The sequence below is a fragment of the Tenebrio molitor genome, chromosome 5 (genome assembly GCF_963966145.1).
Source record: "Tenebrio molitor chromosome 5, icTenMoli1.1, whole genome shotgun sequence".
In the NCBI taxonomy this organism is placed as follows: domain Eukaryota; kingdom Metazoa; phylum Arthropoda; class Insecta; order Coleoptera; family Tenebrionidae; genus Tenebrio; species Tenebrio molitor.
Genome location: NC_091050.1, coordinates 2,809,049 through 2,825,180, shown reverse-complemented (window position 1 = coordinate 2,825,180; position 16,132 = coordinate 2,809,049). Strand labels below are relative to the sequence as shown.

The 16,132-nt window shown below is 33.7% G+C and overlaps 3 protein-coding genes across 4 annotated transcripts; 2 read left to right on the top strand and 1 right to left on the bottom strand.

Moving 5' to 3' along the window:
• Positions 1-241: 241 nt before the first annotated feature.
• On the top strand, positions 242-1,742 carry LOC138132264 (dnaJ homolog subfamily B member 13-like). Its single transcript, XM_069049694.1, has 4 exons — positions 242-411; positions 466-687; positions 739-1,233; positions 1,402-1,742. The coding sequence occupies exons 1-4, from the start codon at positions 344-346 to the stop codon at positions 1,652-1,654; spliced, it is 1,038 nt and encodes a 345-aa protein (XP_068905795.1). The 5' UTR covers positions 242-343; the 3' UTR covers positions 1,655-1,742.
• A 799-nt stretch (positions 1,743-2,541) lies between these two features.
• Positions 2,542-10,678, bottom strand: Bub1 (Bub1 kinase). Of its 2 annotated transcripts, XM_069048483.1 has the most exons (10): positions 10,305-10,678; positions 10,043-10,247; positions 9,754-9,978; positions 9,574-9,700; positions 7,240-7,452; positions 6,830-7,143; positions 6,474-6,774; positions 5,356-5,743; positions 4,322-4,956; positions 2,542-3,377 (listed from the first exon to the last, which is right to left on the bottom strand). In XM_069048483.1, the coding sequence occupies exons 1-10, from the start codon at positions 10,430-10,432 to the stop codon at positions 2,737-2,739; spliced, it is 3,177 nt and encodes a 1,058-aa protein (XP_068904584.1). In that variant the 5' UTR covers positions 10,433-10,678; the 3' UTR covers positions 2,542-2,736. The 2 variants fall into 2 exon arrangements, with proteins under 2 accessions (XP_068904584.1, XP_068904585.1); XM_069048484.1 differs by lacking the exons at positions 9,574-9,700; positions 9,754-9,978; positions 10,043-10,247; positions 10,305-10,678 and adding an exon at positions 8,534-9,546.
• Positions 10,679-10,839: 161 nt separating this feature from the next.
• On the top strand, positions 10,840-15,623 carry LOC138131469 (protein RCC2 homolog). The gene is made up of 4 exons (XM_069048490.1): positions 10,840-11,230; positions 11,286-11,625; positions 14,246-15,226; positions 15,282-15,623. The coding sequence occupies exons 2-4, from the start codon at positions 11,290-11,292 to the stop codon at positions 15,408-15,410; spliced, it is 1,446 nt and encodes a 481-aa protein (XP_068904591.1). The 5' UTR covers positions 10,840-11,230; positions 11,286-11,289; the 3' UTR covers positions 15,411-15,623.
• The last annotated feature ends 509 nt before the right edge of the window (positions 15,624-16,132 follow it).

Genomic DNA, 16,132 nt, shown 5'->3' with positions numbered 1-16,132 from the left:
TAGCTGTCACTGCATTCCAAAATTAAAAAAAGATGGGTTCAGCAAGGAATGCGTTAAGTTTTGCGTTTTTTTTTATTATTTCACGCGATCTTTCAACGAGTTATTCGCTGACGAATTTTATATGTATTTCCATTGCCCTTCAGCTTTCGACATTTTACAGATGTTACAGATTCCACAAATAAATAAATAATTTATTAAAAAACATCTCTAGTGTCCCTATTGTTCAGTAGCCGCGGTTACGTAATACATTTATGGAAATAATATAACAACAAAACATTTGTCGGCTAAATTTTAAACTGTCAGATAAAAACTTTCTCTTTAAAGTCCTCCTTGCGACATCAAAATGGGCATAGATTTTTATGGAGTATTACAAGTACCACGAAGTTGCACTAATCTTGAAATAAAAAAGGCGTAATAATTTGAACAAGTACGACTAAACACTTTATCTATCACTGATTGATACAGGTTTAGAGATTTAGCTCTTGAATTTAATCCAGAAAAGCTTCAAAAAGAAAATGCGCAACAAGTTTTTGCCCTGATATGTGAAGCGTATGATGTACTTAGTGATCCATTACGCAGATCCATTTTTGACCAGTATGGTGAAGAAGGTTTAAAAAGAGGCGTCCCGGGTCCTGACGATTTTATAGAACCTTATCATTATCATGGTGATCCAATGCGTACCTACAAGTAAGATTTAAAAAAATCTTAAATTTTGGATTATTAATTAAACTTCCTTAGAGACTTCTTTGGCTCTACGTCTCCTTTCGCTAACTTATTAGATTATTTAATAAATCCAAACTACGAATGTATGACTAAACATGGAAGGATATTCTGCAAAAAACAACCTCCAATAACTCATCCTCTTTATCTGACCTTACATGAAATTTTTTTTGGTGGAATTAAAAAAATGAAGATACATCGTTTAGTTTATACCAATGACGAAAAAACAAAAACTGAAGTTAAGGAGAAAATACTTACGGTACCTATTAAACCTGGCGTGCGACCTGGTACAGAATTAGTTTTTCCTGAAGAAGGAGATCAGAATCCGAACCAAATTCCCGCTGATGTTATTTTCATAACGGAAGATCGACCACACGAAACGTTCACGAGAGAAGAAGACAATCTTGTAATGGTTTTCAGCGTAACTTTGGAAGAGGCTTTAATGGGAACTACTGTTACCGTCAATACAATAGACCATCGAACAGTTCGAGTCCCAATAACGGATGTGATTTTGTTAGTTTCATATGATACCTACCTCCTATTGGAGTATATGCGCATCATAACAAAAGAATTTAAGATATGAGGATTTTGATTTGTAGAAATCCAAACTGTATCGTAAATTCTGTTTGATATGATGCGACATTTCTTTGTAATTTGTAAATTTGTTCATTTTCTTTACAGCCCAGGATATGAAAAAATTGTAGAAAATGAAGGGATGCCAATTTTAGACGACTATCCTAGACGTGGAAACTTGATTATTCGCTTTAATATTGCTTTTCCTAAGTATTTACCAAAGGCCTGTAAACAATTGTTGCGGAAAGGGTTCCAATTAGCTAAGATAGGAGGAGGCATAAATCAGTATGAAACAGTTAATAAATTGGTTTTAGCAGATAAAATTCTTCGTGTTGACCTTAACGAGCAAATGCCACCTTAATTGTTTTCAAGTATCAAAATATTATCTTTTAATTTGTTTTCTGTTTTTTTTTTTGATAATCCTTAATAAAGTTTCAAAAATAAATGTATATAGTGAAAATGTAAGCAAGACCAAGACATACCAAGTATCTATTGGATGTCAATAACAAATCGTAAGTAAATTTCTCTCAACGAGAATCAAAGTTTCGACTAATAACTAATTCGACACTTCGCTCATGGGATACCTAATCATCAATTGAAACGAAAGAGTGAGTGAAAATGTTTTTGTGCGATAAAAACTTTAGTTTTTTTGAAGCGATTAGGAACCTAACAACTTTTTACTACTCATTGCTTAATTCGTTATTTTATTCATGGTCAATTTTTTCTAAATGAAATGAAAAGTTTATTTTAATAAATACAGAGATGGTCAACGGCTCGTGAAATTAAAGGTAAAATGACAAAATAATTTTGCGAATTTGCAAAAATGTTCCGTAACAATTATTGTCATATTTAACGAGTTCTGTTACCAGTTAAAATTATTGTACCTATTTCTGATACACCTGTATATGACGAATTTAATGGAGAAGAGGAAACGAAACAACCAATTAAGTATCAACAGAGATGGAAAAATGAATGATGTATGGGAACTATAAAAAAATCGATATCAACGACCGAGAACCTATATGTTGAAAGTTTCTCATAATTTTATTTAATTCAAGTTATAAAATTTGATATTCATGTTTACCTGTGCTGTAGTTCTCGAATCGACGTAAGTTAGTGAATTATGTATTGTATTACACCTGTACAACTGATCGTTTGCATTTTAATTGCTTAATGATTAATAAATAAAACGCGTATTTTTCAATGTAATAAGTATTTAATCAGTAAACATGCAAGAAATGTCGAAAATAAAATTTACTAACTTTTTGGTGTATATTGTTTTATGATCATTGAAAACCATAGAAATATGAGTGAATGAAACAGCCTTTAAATAATTTACAAAAAGTATCTACATAACAAAAATAAACAGTCAGTTAAAATATTTTGAAACATCTATTATAAAAAGAAACATAAATATGTGAAAATGATAATTACAGGAAACTGCTATCGGTTTTTGAGTATATTAGTAAGATATCGTAGTTCGTTATGATAATCGTCGAATTTATGATTCAGACTATCTTCTAACATGGCTTGCAACGACACAGAATTTGCCGGCCCATCTTGTTGATTAAGTAATGTGCTGAAAAACATATTCCACAAGTCCAGACGCGCATATCTTGGCAATCGATTCGAGATCGACCAATGTTCATCTTTCTTTTGCAACTGTATGTATTTTTCGAAGAGCAAAACGTGCGCCGTGGCGGCGATGCAAAACAGATCGGTATGGTAGTTCCACGGCCTGTTATCGATCATTTCGCAACAAATAAAATCCTCTGTTGTGATTTTACGTGTAAAACTAGCACCAGGTGGGAATAGAGACATGTCTATGCTACAGCCGAAATCGATTAGTTGTAAACCTATGGTATCATTTGGAAAAAGCTGAACTAAAAAATTGTCAGGCTTAATATCGGCATGAATTATCTTGACTTCATGCATCGCCTGTACTACTTTCAACATTTCCAAACAGAAATGAATACAAAGAGATTCCTTCATCGACCGACCCGACTTTTGCTTAACCGAGTTTGCTACATCTAATAACGAACCGCACGGCATGAATTCCGATATCAACACTGACGTTTGATCACCTGCAAAAAACAAAATATGATTGTAAAGTACTGTTGTATTCAAAAAAATCGCGTACAACTATTATTTGCATGTGTAATTTTGTCGTTCTGGCGTTTATTAACGTCACACTGTTACGCTTAAGTTATTCAAAAGGGCCAATACCAAGAGTTTCTAAACAAGAAAAGCAGAAATTTAGAGCCACGTATACTAAATGGGGTTATAAATGCAAACGGCGCCACGATCTTACTGTAATATTCAAATAAAATCAAGACATAACCTGTCTTTGAACTTTAGTCAAAATGACAGTAAAGTCCGTTTTTAAACGATACAAAAACCTGTAAAACTTGCTAACTTGATTTAAATGGTGTACGCGATTTTTTTGAATACAAGTGTAGATAAATAACAGGTTAGTTAATTATCTTTTTCTATTTTACGTTCGTAACAGAGCTGTTACGGTACCAAAAACAGTATCGTAACAGCTGAAAGCGGTTCTACATTTATAATATGTTTCTAACATACAGTTGGCGTAGCGGCGCACTGAAAGCATAGCCCACAGCCACCTACGATGTTAGAAACCCTGTATAATAGCGATAGTACAATTTATGGTTATCATGTTGGTACTGCCAGACTCCTCTGCCAGAATCGTCTAAAGTCTAGAGGTTTCTGGCAGCGTCAGCCAATACGCGCGAATATCCAGAAGTCGACAAATGTTTCAATTGTTTTTTGTCCACCATCATAAAATTCCCCAAAATTTTCTTACTTTTGATTTAAAAACGGCTCAAAAGGTGTAAACAGAAAAAATAGTACATAAAAAAACTCGTTTCACAAGACGTTCATTCTATTCATCCTTTATAAAACTCGCGCTTCGCGCCTCGTTTTATGAACTTGGACTCATGAAATAAACACTTCCTTATGAAACCCGTTTTTTAATTTACTATTTTGTAAGTTTATAATCAATACTTACTAAAATATCCAATTCTGACATCCATGAATCTTTCCCGTAGAGGGTGGTGTACCAGTCTAGTTTGTAGTTCTCTACAAATATAAAATTCCCATCTGTTGGGAGGTTTTTGATACTTTACGGCAACGGTGTTCCCAGTTCTGACATCGATTCCTCTAAATACTGTCCCGTACGTTCCTTTTCCAAGTTGTTTTTCGATTACATATTTGTCCGAACCAATGCTGACAGACTCTTTACGAACCAGCAATCTCGGAATGTTTTTTAAACAATAATATCCCTCTGTATGTAATCCCGGAAAGCATACTTTTTGAAGTAGTTTCTCGATAAGTGTCTGCTTAAATGGATCAGATGGCACAAAATTAAGAGGGGTAACCTTTGTGGGTACAGGTACGTTTGTCACTGGTCTGGGGGTATTGCAAGACGGTTTCTGTACAACTGACACTGGACTTGCGTGATGGCCGAAGTCCATCAAGTCACCCAACGAACTTGATCGCAGCGCTGCATTTACCATAAGATTCTGGGCAAGATAACTGTTATGTTCTTCAGAGATTGTTGCCATGTTATTTTGCTTTGTGTTGTTGGTACCAAATATCGACGACTTCGCTGTGGTACTACTCGAACTTGAACTTGAGCTTTGCCTGCAATTTTTTTTTCTCAAAAAGTTTGGATGGGTTTATCTCTTAGTTACAAAATTGAAATTTTAGAATACGAGTCATTCTATTGGGAGACAACGACTAGTTGTCACGTCACCACTTTACAAAAAAACGACAAAAACAAAATTCATATCTTTGAACTAAAAGTACCTACGTCCAAACTTACGCAATGGCACTTTTATAAGTACAACTCCGGTAATAAAATGTTGGAATAAATAATACCGCGCTTGGATTTAAGTCATTTTACAAAAAAATTAGAGAGACTATAAAATCGTCTTGTTTTCAAAGAAAAGTGGACGGAAATGAGTATTTGAATGGTCGAAAAATAATTTCAGCTAACGCTGCCACTAAAATTCTTATCTAAATTTAAGAAAAGGTTCTTACCCATAACTCTTCGTTTCTTCCAAAATTGTAGAAAGAACCTTGTCATAATTTTCTTCTTCAGTTTTAGGGGCTCCGCTAAATAATTGTTTTCGAACTGCATTGGCAGAATCGCCGTCACAACTGACAACGAATTCTTGTTTATTTTGTGGCGTGCTCACTTGCATAACGTTTAAATTAAAACCAAACATTTGAGTATTGCAACTGAGATCTCCAAAATTAACGGGTTCTGTAAATTTATCGAAAGATGAGCTGCTATCGTCGTCATATATGGGTAATCTTTTAGCGCTGTCCACTGGTGCTGCCGCCGCCACATCCATTCCGCCTCGTGATCCAGTTTCGGCAAGTTCTTCCGCATTCAAATCTTTAAATGGAGTTTTCATTGCACTGCCTGGATAAAACACTGTATATTAAATGGAACATTCAAACCTGATATTTTTTAAGCACAATTCGCAGATTTTTGTACAATTTTTCGACAGTTTTTGTTGTCAGTGAAAATTAGCAATAAAAAAATCTTCTATTGCTTTGAAAAACAACAAAAATTAGAGTATCATTCAAAGTCTTTAATGAAAATAGATAATATTAAAAAAAAATAAAGATCAAAACTTCAATAACAAATTTTACAAGCTGCAACTTTCTCTGGTTCACAATCGAAGTAATGTTTGCGGCTTTGTCCTTTTTACTTTGAATTTAGAAATGATCTCTTGCTTTAATCACATAACTCCACTGGAATTCGAAAGTGTTTAAGAAGTGTCAACAGTGTTTAGAATACTCAGAGGCCATGAACTATGGTTATTTATTCCACAAACACTTGACTGATTAATGCCAGTTATTTTTGCAATTTTGAAATTACTTAATCGAGATTTAAAGAGTTATTTCCATAACTGTTGTTCTTGTTTCTACAAGAAGTACATTTATATGAAACAGCAGTTTTATAAACCAATCGTTCCAGCTTAAATAATACGTTTAAAATTCTCAAATAAAAAGTCACAAATCAAAATTCCGTATTACATAAGAATAAAAAAAAAGATCGAACCAAGTTCTTGACACACGTGTATGCTAAATAAGTTGACACACTTGATAAACGTTCATCAAGCAGAAAAAGATTTATCTAATCTTACCTTTAGGCTCAATATGTTCTTGTAGTACCAAATTCGACTGTTCATAAATTGCAAATTTCGGTGCTTCAGCTTTTGAAATAAGATTAACTGATACATTCGACACATCATTCTTAAAAGAATTCCATATGTCAAAATGCAGCAAATTTTGGTTTGTTTGTTCACTAGACTGAGGTGTTGGTAAATGCCTAGATTCCTCTTTTATTCCTATATCTTCATAATCGTAAGTCGGAGGTACGCCAGACATATGTTTTTGGCTTCGTTCATGATTTTGTGGAGAAATTTGTTCACATTTACTTTTATCCTGAAGGTAATAAATAATCATCGGTGATACATTACATCAGAAAAATTAAACTTACACTAATTTTACTATGAGAGTAATTTACAATACTGATATCCCCAAGAATTGATTGAACTGCTTGATTAACCTCAGTAGCTGCAACTGCTAATCGGTTTTTCTTACACAAGTAACGTAAAGCTCGTAACTCTTCGAGACTATATTCAGTGCTAATTTCAGAATATACTTTTGTTTTGGGGTACATTGGTATCATTCTGTCGTCTTTTGGTTCAGGAATAGTTAAACTAACTATCCAGTCGGAGTAATTTTCTGAAGTTGCAGTGACAAAATTCGACAGTTTTAGATTATCATTACTGTCTCCGCTATCTTCGTGAACTAAAATCATTATTTAGATATGTTTTTGCGCAGTCAATCAATTAAATAAAAAAGTTGACTTGTATAAAAAAATAAAGTAATTATTTGGGGGCAAACCTGTAAAGCTGGGAGTGGATCTGTGAACTGCCTGCTTTTTTTTGACTGGTAGCGTTGTCCACGGACCAGGTTTGAGAGTATTTTCTTTAAGCACTTCTTGTCGTTTTGCTGCTGTTACAATACTGCTAGGAGCCGCTTCTGCTCCTCTAACTTCTTCACCTCTATCTTCATATATTGAAACAGGTGCATTTGATCGTGAAGCTACCGCAGCTCCTATTAACGTATATTTTGTCAAGAAAAACATTTTAAAAATTCTGAAATTATTATTATTGAAACTACTTGGTGAATTTCCAAAAGAGTTAACTTCTCGTTTAAATTAAAACAAAACAGAGTTCAGATGTCATGAAAAATTGGACGTTAAAAAACAATTGAATTTCTAATAAAACTACCACTCGCAAAGCGAGAGTTCAATGCGAATTACATAATACAAAATGCGTCACCAAAAAAAAAAGCGTGAGCCACCTGAAAATAAGACCTTTTTCAATTGAACTTGACCTTGCCATTCAAAGCGTTTGAAATGTAAGATACGAGCTGTTTTTTCTTCCAAACGATGAAACAAGCCGTCCAGATTTGTAACAGACAAAACAGACTGGACAATGACCTTAGATGAGCCCTTTTAAAAACGACTAATTTAATTCTACTCGACGGATACAAAAATACCATAATTAACAAAATCTTTGATATGGTTGTCTTGATCAACAACTGGCGAAGAAATATTTGAAATTTTTCGATAAAGCAGTAGCAGTGCATTTTAGAGGAGTTGCTTAGTCAAAACAGAGCGGGAGTAAAATTTTGAAACGCCTTGTTTCATTTATAACCACATTGGTGAAACCCAAAAGACTTGAATAGGAATATGCAACCTGTCTCAGAAATAAGTACTTTAATTTTAATTGGTAATAGAACTCGTAATAGCAACAATACATTTAAGTATATTATTTTTTCCTGAACCTTGAAATTATCCAATTAAAATTATTGAAAGATTTGGTACAAATTTCGTTACCCGCCTGTGGGGATTTTTGCTTCGCCGATGCCGATAAGCGAAGAACAAAAAACAAATGCAAGAAAACTTTCACTTCTTTTTTGCTGTGACCTATAATAATAAGGGTGGAGGAGAAAAATGAGAATCATATGGTAGATGTTAAAGGAAAAGAATTTTAACAATAAATATTTTAAACTGACCCTAATGAATCGCCAATACCTGAGATAATGATAAAATGTCTCCTAAAATTAGTGTATTAATCATTGCCCTGAAGCGTTTTAAAAATCTTTAAACATTTTCCAGAAATTGACTTACCCGTCAATGAAACATTATTGTGTCTAATAAAAAGAATGAACCCACAAAAAATGAACGTACGAGTAAGTAAAAGTGAAAACATGTTGATTCATTTGGTGTTTACACACTTTATTACGAAACCAAATAAAAATAATTTTAAATCCTTGATAGTTCCAAATAAAAAACAGTCCAACGATTCTTACAATAAATGTTCAAAATGCCCACCACCACTATTGATGCAACATTGAGGACGTTTTCTAATTGTTGCAGGTCTTTATCCAAGTGCTTTTCTATTGTTTTGCACATTAAACACGCCTTGTCGAGTGACCTGACCTGACCCGTGTATATCACATTATTTAAAAAGTTTGATTCTGCGTTTTCTTGTGCTAAAATCCATTCGCAAAATTTCTGTCTACATGGTAAATTGTACGAATGTTAGGTATTGGACGATTAGGAAACAGCTCTAGACAAATGCGTCGGGCTTGGACCACGTTTTGACCGGCTTATCCATAGGCGAGCACAATATCGGTCAATTCGTTATTTGCAAGATGTGCCATTTTGAGAATTATTTGCTTCCACAAATTAACACAAATCACCGACAACGACAACTGAAGGATGGCATTATTTTATCGCTTTTTTTCAGTTACAGTTAAAAAAAAAAAAACAATGGAAAGCGTAAGGAATGTTACAACTTTTTACTTCTCACTGCTTAATTCATTATTTTATTTACGGTCGATTTTTTCTAAATGAAATGAAAAGTTTATTTTAATAAATACAGAGATGCTAAACAGCTCGCGAAATTAAAGGGGGGTAAAATGACAAAATACTTTTGAGAATTTGCAAAAATGTTACTTAACAATTATGTTATATTTAACGAGTTCTGTTACCAGTTAAAATTATTGGGCCTATTTCTGATGCACCTGTATATAACCTCATCCCACCTACTTGAAGTGTTCCAAATGTTTATAAACATATTATCTGGAAATCTTTGCAAGGAATGGTTGAAGTATTAACCAATCCTTGAAATTTGACAGTTTTGCAATTATGAAAAATGAACTTACCAAATGTTCCCGCGCTAGAATTACTGGCATTACGAACGCTTCCCACTTGACCAGGCTTAAAAGTTCGAAGTGAAGTTAAGGCTTGCCTTTTCTCTGACAAATCTCTCTCATTTGGTCCATATATTATCTAAAATAAATCAATTTAATCATATTTACTCACCCATTTATTAATATACACACATGTTGTCCTGCAGCTATGACAAGATTTTCATGTGCATTTTGTAATTCTTCATATGGTTGGGCAAGTTGTTTTTTTCCACATTCAAACACCTGGTGGGCATTTTGAAAATCACTTGCTGCTTCAAAATAGTAAGCCCATGCTCTATACATGTCAGCACAACCTCTACAAAGACCCTGTGTGTACATCATGTGATATAACTCTAAGGGGTTTTGCTGTTGGTCAATCTATAAAGTGACATCATGTATTTTTAATTTCTGGCAACATAAACGTGTAAAGTTAAAAACTTACATATTTAATAAATAATTTACAAAGTCTACGATCCTCTCTATAACGTTTATCATTTTCAAATAATTTTAAACATTGTTCTAGTAATGGTACCAGATTTCCTTCATGTCCCTGTTTGGGATAACTTTGTTCAACCCAAGATATATAAGTGTACCAATTTTCAAGCGGATCATCACCTGTATAGGTCCTAATTAATTTTTCAAATTCTCTGAAATGTAAAAATTATATTTCAGGTATAACCTAAATATATTCGGCAACTCGTTACCCTCTTTGCTGCATTAGTTCTCTTTGATGATCCATGTCAGATTGTGCTTGCAGAGCTACACCTAATTGTGAGACATTTCTTCCTCCTCGAAGTGGTTGAATATTTTCTTTACTAAGATCGAAATCCATCTGTCAATGACGTTTGCTATGTAACTGTCAAACCCAAATAAATGTCGGCGGTTGATTTTGGTGATTTTTTGGTTCCCTTCAGACGTTCATCATACCCGCACGATTAGTTACCCGTTGCACTTAAATCCTCACTTTCAACTTAAAACGGAATTACTTATGTGAAACTGGATGGTAATTCCGGACATTAAATACGCTGGTAACAACAAAGACAAAATTATTTAATTTTAACGACTTTTCCGATTTAAACAGCGCTGTAAAATCGTCAGTTAGTGCCAATCTTGCGAGCGAAAAGAAACTGGAAGATAAAGTAAAATTACACCAAATTGTAATTCTTGTGCTTTGGTAAAATTTTAAGTTGGTTTCATTTTTTCAACGAAAAGCAATCAATCACAGACTTACGCCATAAGCACAAACGGGTTTTTTAATAATGGAGGAATGTTTGCAAACGTGACATAATTTCGTTTCTTATGTTGGTAATATACATTAACCACATTCATTTAACCAATGGCTTTCAATCTAAAAATACCGTTATGAAAAAATAGGATGGAACAAGAAATCTGTTGAACTGTGAATTGAGTGTGGGGTTTTTCTTGTTTATGATTGTTGGCCATTTTGCTCGAGAGCTTGTGTTTGGTGTTGGTGTCAATAAATACATATTGTGTCACATAACAAGACCGGTTTTATAGAACGTTTTTGTCGATTGGTTTTTAATGTATATGTGACAAAATTCGCATTTTTAATCGTCTATATAAGTTTTTAACTATTTTTATCAACTTTTTGTGGGATACCTCAGAAAAGGTTTGTTTCTGTACATGGTTAGATAGTCGTTAGAAGTAACTGTATGTTTTTATAGTAACATGTCCACCAAACGGAAGCGGGCCCCGGCGAAGAGAGGCTCAGCTAAGCGAAATAAGAGGAAGGAAGAGAGTGATGTGGATTCAGATATTACTGATGGAAGTGAGACTGAACACACCACTCAACCTGATGAAGTTCTCATTGCTGGACATGGGGATGCTCTTGATGAATTAACTCAATTACCTCAGGAGTTACTTAAAACACTAATTAAACCTGCTGGCCAACTTTTTATATTTGGTCTTATTAACTGGGATCTTGCTACAAACAAAATACCAAAGGATGTGAAAAACAAAATGCATCCAAATTTGTATAGCCCTCATCGTTTCACAGATCACAAGGTGTGTAAGCATTTAACAATTGTGGAGCCTGTAAGAGTACATGTCAGAGTATTTAGCTTTAAATAATGCACCATTCAACTGACAGTAAAATTCTTTGTTTTCTTTTTTACTTTTTAAAATAATTAATAGTAGATTTGCTTTTTAAGTTTTTATATTTGAATTTGTAGAGAAATTGTGGTATCTACTTGTTAAAAATGATTTCAATTATTTTTGTTGTGCTGAGAAGTAGGTTTGAAGTGAATCTTACTTGTGACTCTTTAGTCCTTAACTTTTAAAGAAATATGGGAAAAAAGTTCATAAAAACAAATTTGAAATTCAAAAGGTAGTGCTATGCTTTGAAAAAAAAAATCTGACTTGTACTTTTGTGGGTTTTGAGGAGTAATTTATTATATTTGTTCCATTAAAAATGCCTAAGCATATACATATTTTGCCTGTTATTGTTACTGAGAAATTTTAATTTTTCGCTTTTTGTTTGTTTATGAGTACCAAAATAAAAATCAATAAAGCAAAAGTAATGTTACTGTAATTGTTGTCTGTTTAAGAATTCAAGTGAAACATGTTAGTGGAGGTGAAAGAAAAAACTGAAAAAAAAAGATTATCATGATAAAATCAAAAGTGGTACTAATAATTTAAAATTGGTACCAAACCAATTAGACAACAAACGCAAAAACGTTTTCTCCAAGAAAACTATATTTTGGGATAGGTAGGCAACCATGTGTGTTGTTAGAGGAAATGTACACTGTTATACAAAACGGCGAAAAAGCGAAATAGGAAAAAGTTAAATCATCATGACATAGTTTCAGTCATTTTATAAGTTCTATTATAAATTTAAATGTGTTTTGCTGTAGTAAAAAGCAGAAAGCTTCAACTTGCAATAATAGCAAGGTATAAGCTTGGGTAGTTTTAAATGAGAAGTCTTTTACATGTAGGAGGTGGTATAACAGAAATACATACAATAATTTAAACATTAACGTAACTACTAAAATATTATATAATAATATATTATTAGATGTGGGACATATTATTCGTAATAAAAATTATAACGCAAATTGCCTTAACACGTGAAATTGGGAGACATCAAGAGGAACAAAGTATGCTAATGTAATACCCACAATTCAGTGTGTTTATGTGGTAAATGTGTAAATTTATAGATTACGAAAACATGAATCTGAAAATGTGCAAGTCACGAGGAAATGGCATATTAAAGAAAAACTTTTGGGAGTTAATGCTAAGATAGACTTGTTCTTCCATGCTTTGTGCTATACCAGAATATTTCATCACATATCGAATCGGGTTAATGAGGTGTCTCTTTACGAGACAACTAAGATTTTAATAATTTTAAGGTACCAGTATATTTTTATTTGTATTGATGCTTATAGAGCAAGCATGGCAATAAATGCATAACTAATTGTTTCAAACAAACATCGACTGTAGTGAAACAATCCATCCAGTCAATATTACATTTTTATTAATTCAACGGTGAATATATTTCGAAGGTGAAGCCGGTTTTTTCAGACATTTTTGTGAATGCCAATTAGAGGCAATATAAAGTTCTAAAAGACAAATTAGGTAATTATAGTTTTTTTTCCTCACACATCAGTTTAGAGAAGTTTTTCAAGTGGTGGTACTTAGTTGAGTTTTAACGTTTTCCAAAATATTTTTCAAATTCGTAAATCGGTGAGAACGTTGTCTGGTCCGATCGCGAGTCCGGGATTAAAATAAATTGTGGTTTCACAGACGTTGTTCTTTATACAATGCATAACGGATTATGGAGAAAAACGTAATTATTTTCCGTATTACAGGCTATTATAAGAAATGGATTTTAATCGAAAAAGTGTGACATCATATTTACTGTTTACTACAGAAAAACGAATTGAAAACGAAATGAAATCATATTCTAATCCTATGAATCGATCTAGTAATGTTACCAAAAAATCTGTAACCAATATTTGAAAGAGTCTTTGTTATCCATACTTACAAAATTTTCAACTTATATTATCTGATTTTTTTCGAGTGAAAGTGCACAGTTTTAATAGTTTTAATAACAAGAACAAGGAAATATTTATGATTGGTAAATTGGATACATTTTAAAGTAATGTGTTGTAAATTTTATTTGAAAAATATTAAAAATAAGAAGCTTGTTGATTTGTGTTAATAATGTGAGATTTGTGGCTATTAATGTTCACCGTTACGTAATTTACATGTAAATTACGTTCCTTTGCTACTTGTTTTAAGGTTGTGTTAGTTTTAAGCGATGCAATATTTATCGTTAATAGAACAAACGTGGATTCTCCGAGATTCTGTAGACGCTATGAATTAAGCATACTATTTTTACCAGAGGGAAATATTCATAGTATAAAAAAATTGTGGTTTCAGTGTTAATAATTTTCAAAATGCGCGAACGTTAATCTGCTTACTTAATAAAAATTTAACAATTTTGTCGACTAAATATCCTAGTGACAATTTAATTCGGTAGATGCGACAATAAAGCTAACGGGCAGTGGCAGTCAAAAACTGAAAATAATGACTTTAATGTTATGCTAGTTTTAAAAAATAATTAATGATTGTATAACGAATAGCGCTTGCAAATTATAGGAAAATTTTGTGAATTTTTGTGCAGGTACGGTTAGCTGTGAGCGGGTGTGTTGCGACCCACAGTGTAATTATTACCGAAGAAGGGAAAGCAATGACTTTCGGCCGTAATAAATTCGGTCAGCTTGGTGTGGATCCTACCGAAACAAAAGAAATTCCGACCGTTGTTCCAGGTCTAGAGAACATGAACGTAATCGGTGCAGCGTGTGGTCGAAACCACACTCTGTTCCTTACCGACACAGGTACTGTGTATGCATGTGGCGATAACCGCTCAGGTCAGTGCGGCGTTGGAAATCTGCAACCCAATATTCTTACTCCTACCAGGATCAATTATAGAGGACCACCGATCGTTAAAGTGGGTTGTGGAGCTGAATTCTCCGTTATTCTGGATATAAAAGGAGGTCTACATTCCTTCGGTTTGCCCGAATATGGCCAGTTGGGCCACAACACTGACGGCAAATATTTTAAAACGAACACTAAACTTTGTTTTAATTTCGAAACCAGTCCGAAGCGCATCGTGCTTTACATAGAAAAAAGCAAGGACGGTCACGTGGCTCCTGTCGACGTAACTGAAATCGTGGATTTCAGCTGCGGACAAAATCATACCGTCGCTATTGACAGCAAAAAGAGAGCTTTCTCGTGGGGATTCGGAGGTTTCGGTCGCTTAGGTCATGCCGAACAGAAAGACGAGCTTGTACCGCGCCTGATTAAATATTTTGATACACAGTCGAAGGGAGTTCGTTCGATTCATTGCGGTTCTACTTATAGTCTTGCAGTTACTGATTTTGGTGCATTGTTTATGTTTGGTCAAAGTAAACGCTCCGGAGAAGCCAACATGTATCCTAAACCCATTCAGGATCTTTCGGGTTGGAGCATCACTCACGTAGCTGCAGGAAATACGTCAATTATTGTATCTGCGGATGAGTCGGTCATATCTTGGGGGTCTGCACCAACATTTGGGGAATTAGGACTTGGAGATTTTACAAAGTCCTCAACTAATCCGAAAGAGGTGACCTGTCGTCAATGTGGGTAGGAACGAATTACGTAGCTTTTGTCTGTTGCAGGTGAGCAGATTAGCTGGTGTTAAAGTATTAGGACTGTCGATGGGTTATGGGCATACATTACTTATTGCTCAAAATGACACACCCGAGCAGATAGCCAAGTTAGAAACTTTCGATGTCTTTGAACCTTAATGTAACAATGTGGAAACGAAAATATACAGGTAAATGTATTCTATAATAGAACATATGTAACACTACTGCCCTTTTCCAATTTTTTTTAGAAGTTAGCATTTATATTTCAGTATTTTTTTTATAATTATTTATTTAGGTCCTCTAAATTATATGTACCTAATTGTAATCAAGTTTTGTATTTGTTCCAAGATTTCAATAAACATTTATAGTAAATTGTTATTTCATTCAAGAGATTAAGTTAACATTAGCGGGAATTTTTACTGTCGATTTGGTTTTTGCCTTGGTATTAGTCGTGTGGTTACATCATTCTGGGTTTGGTAAGCATTTTTCTTTGAAAGATGGTCGGCCATTCAGGATTTATTGAAATGTAGTTTTGAGAGAGGGAAATTCGGAAAAAAGTCGATTGCAGACTAAATTTTCAGTATACCTCACGGTCAAAATGTTAATATGTGTGGAGTAGTTCAATGGGAAATTTTTTATTTATGAACAATTTATGAAAATTTGTTTTTCACTTCCTAGGTTACATAACCAAGAACAATTTCCAAAATACTAGCCTTCGGAGATTAATAATGAAAGCTTGTGGCGTACTGAAATAAAAAATTTTGCATATCGTAATGAAAGTGGCACTTTTTTACACGCAGAATCGTAGTGAAAGTAGTAGGTACTTTTTTGCATTATTTTATTCCATTTCCTTGAAGATCATTGTCAAAGCAAAGCAAAAA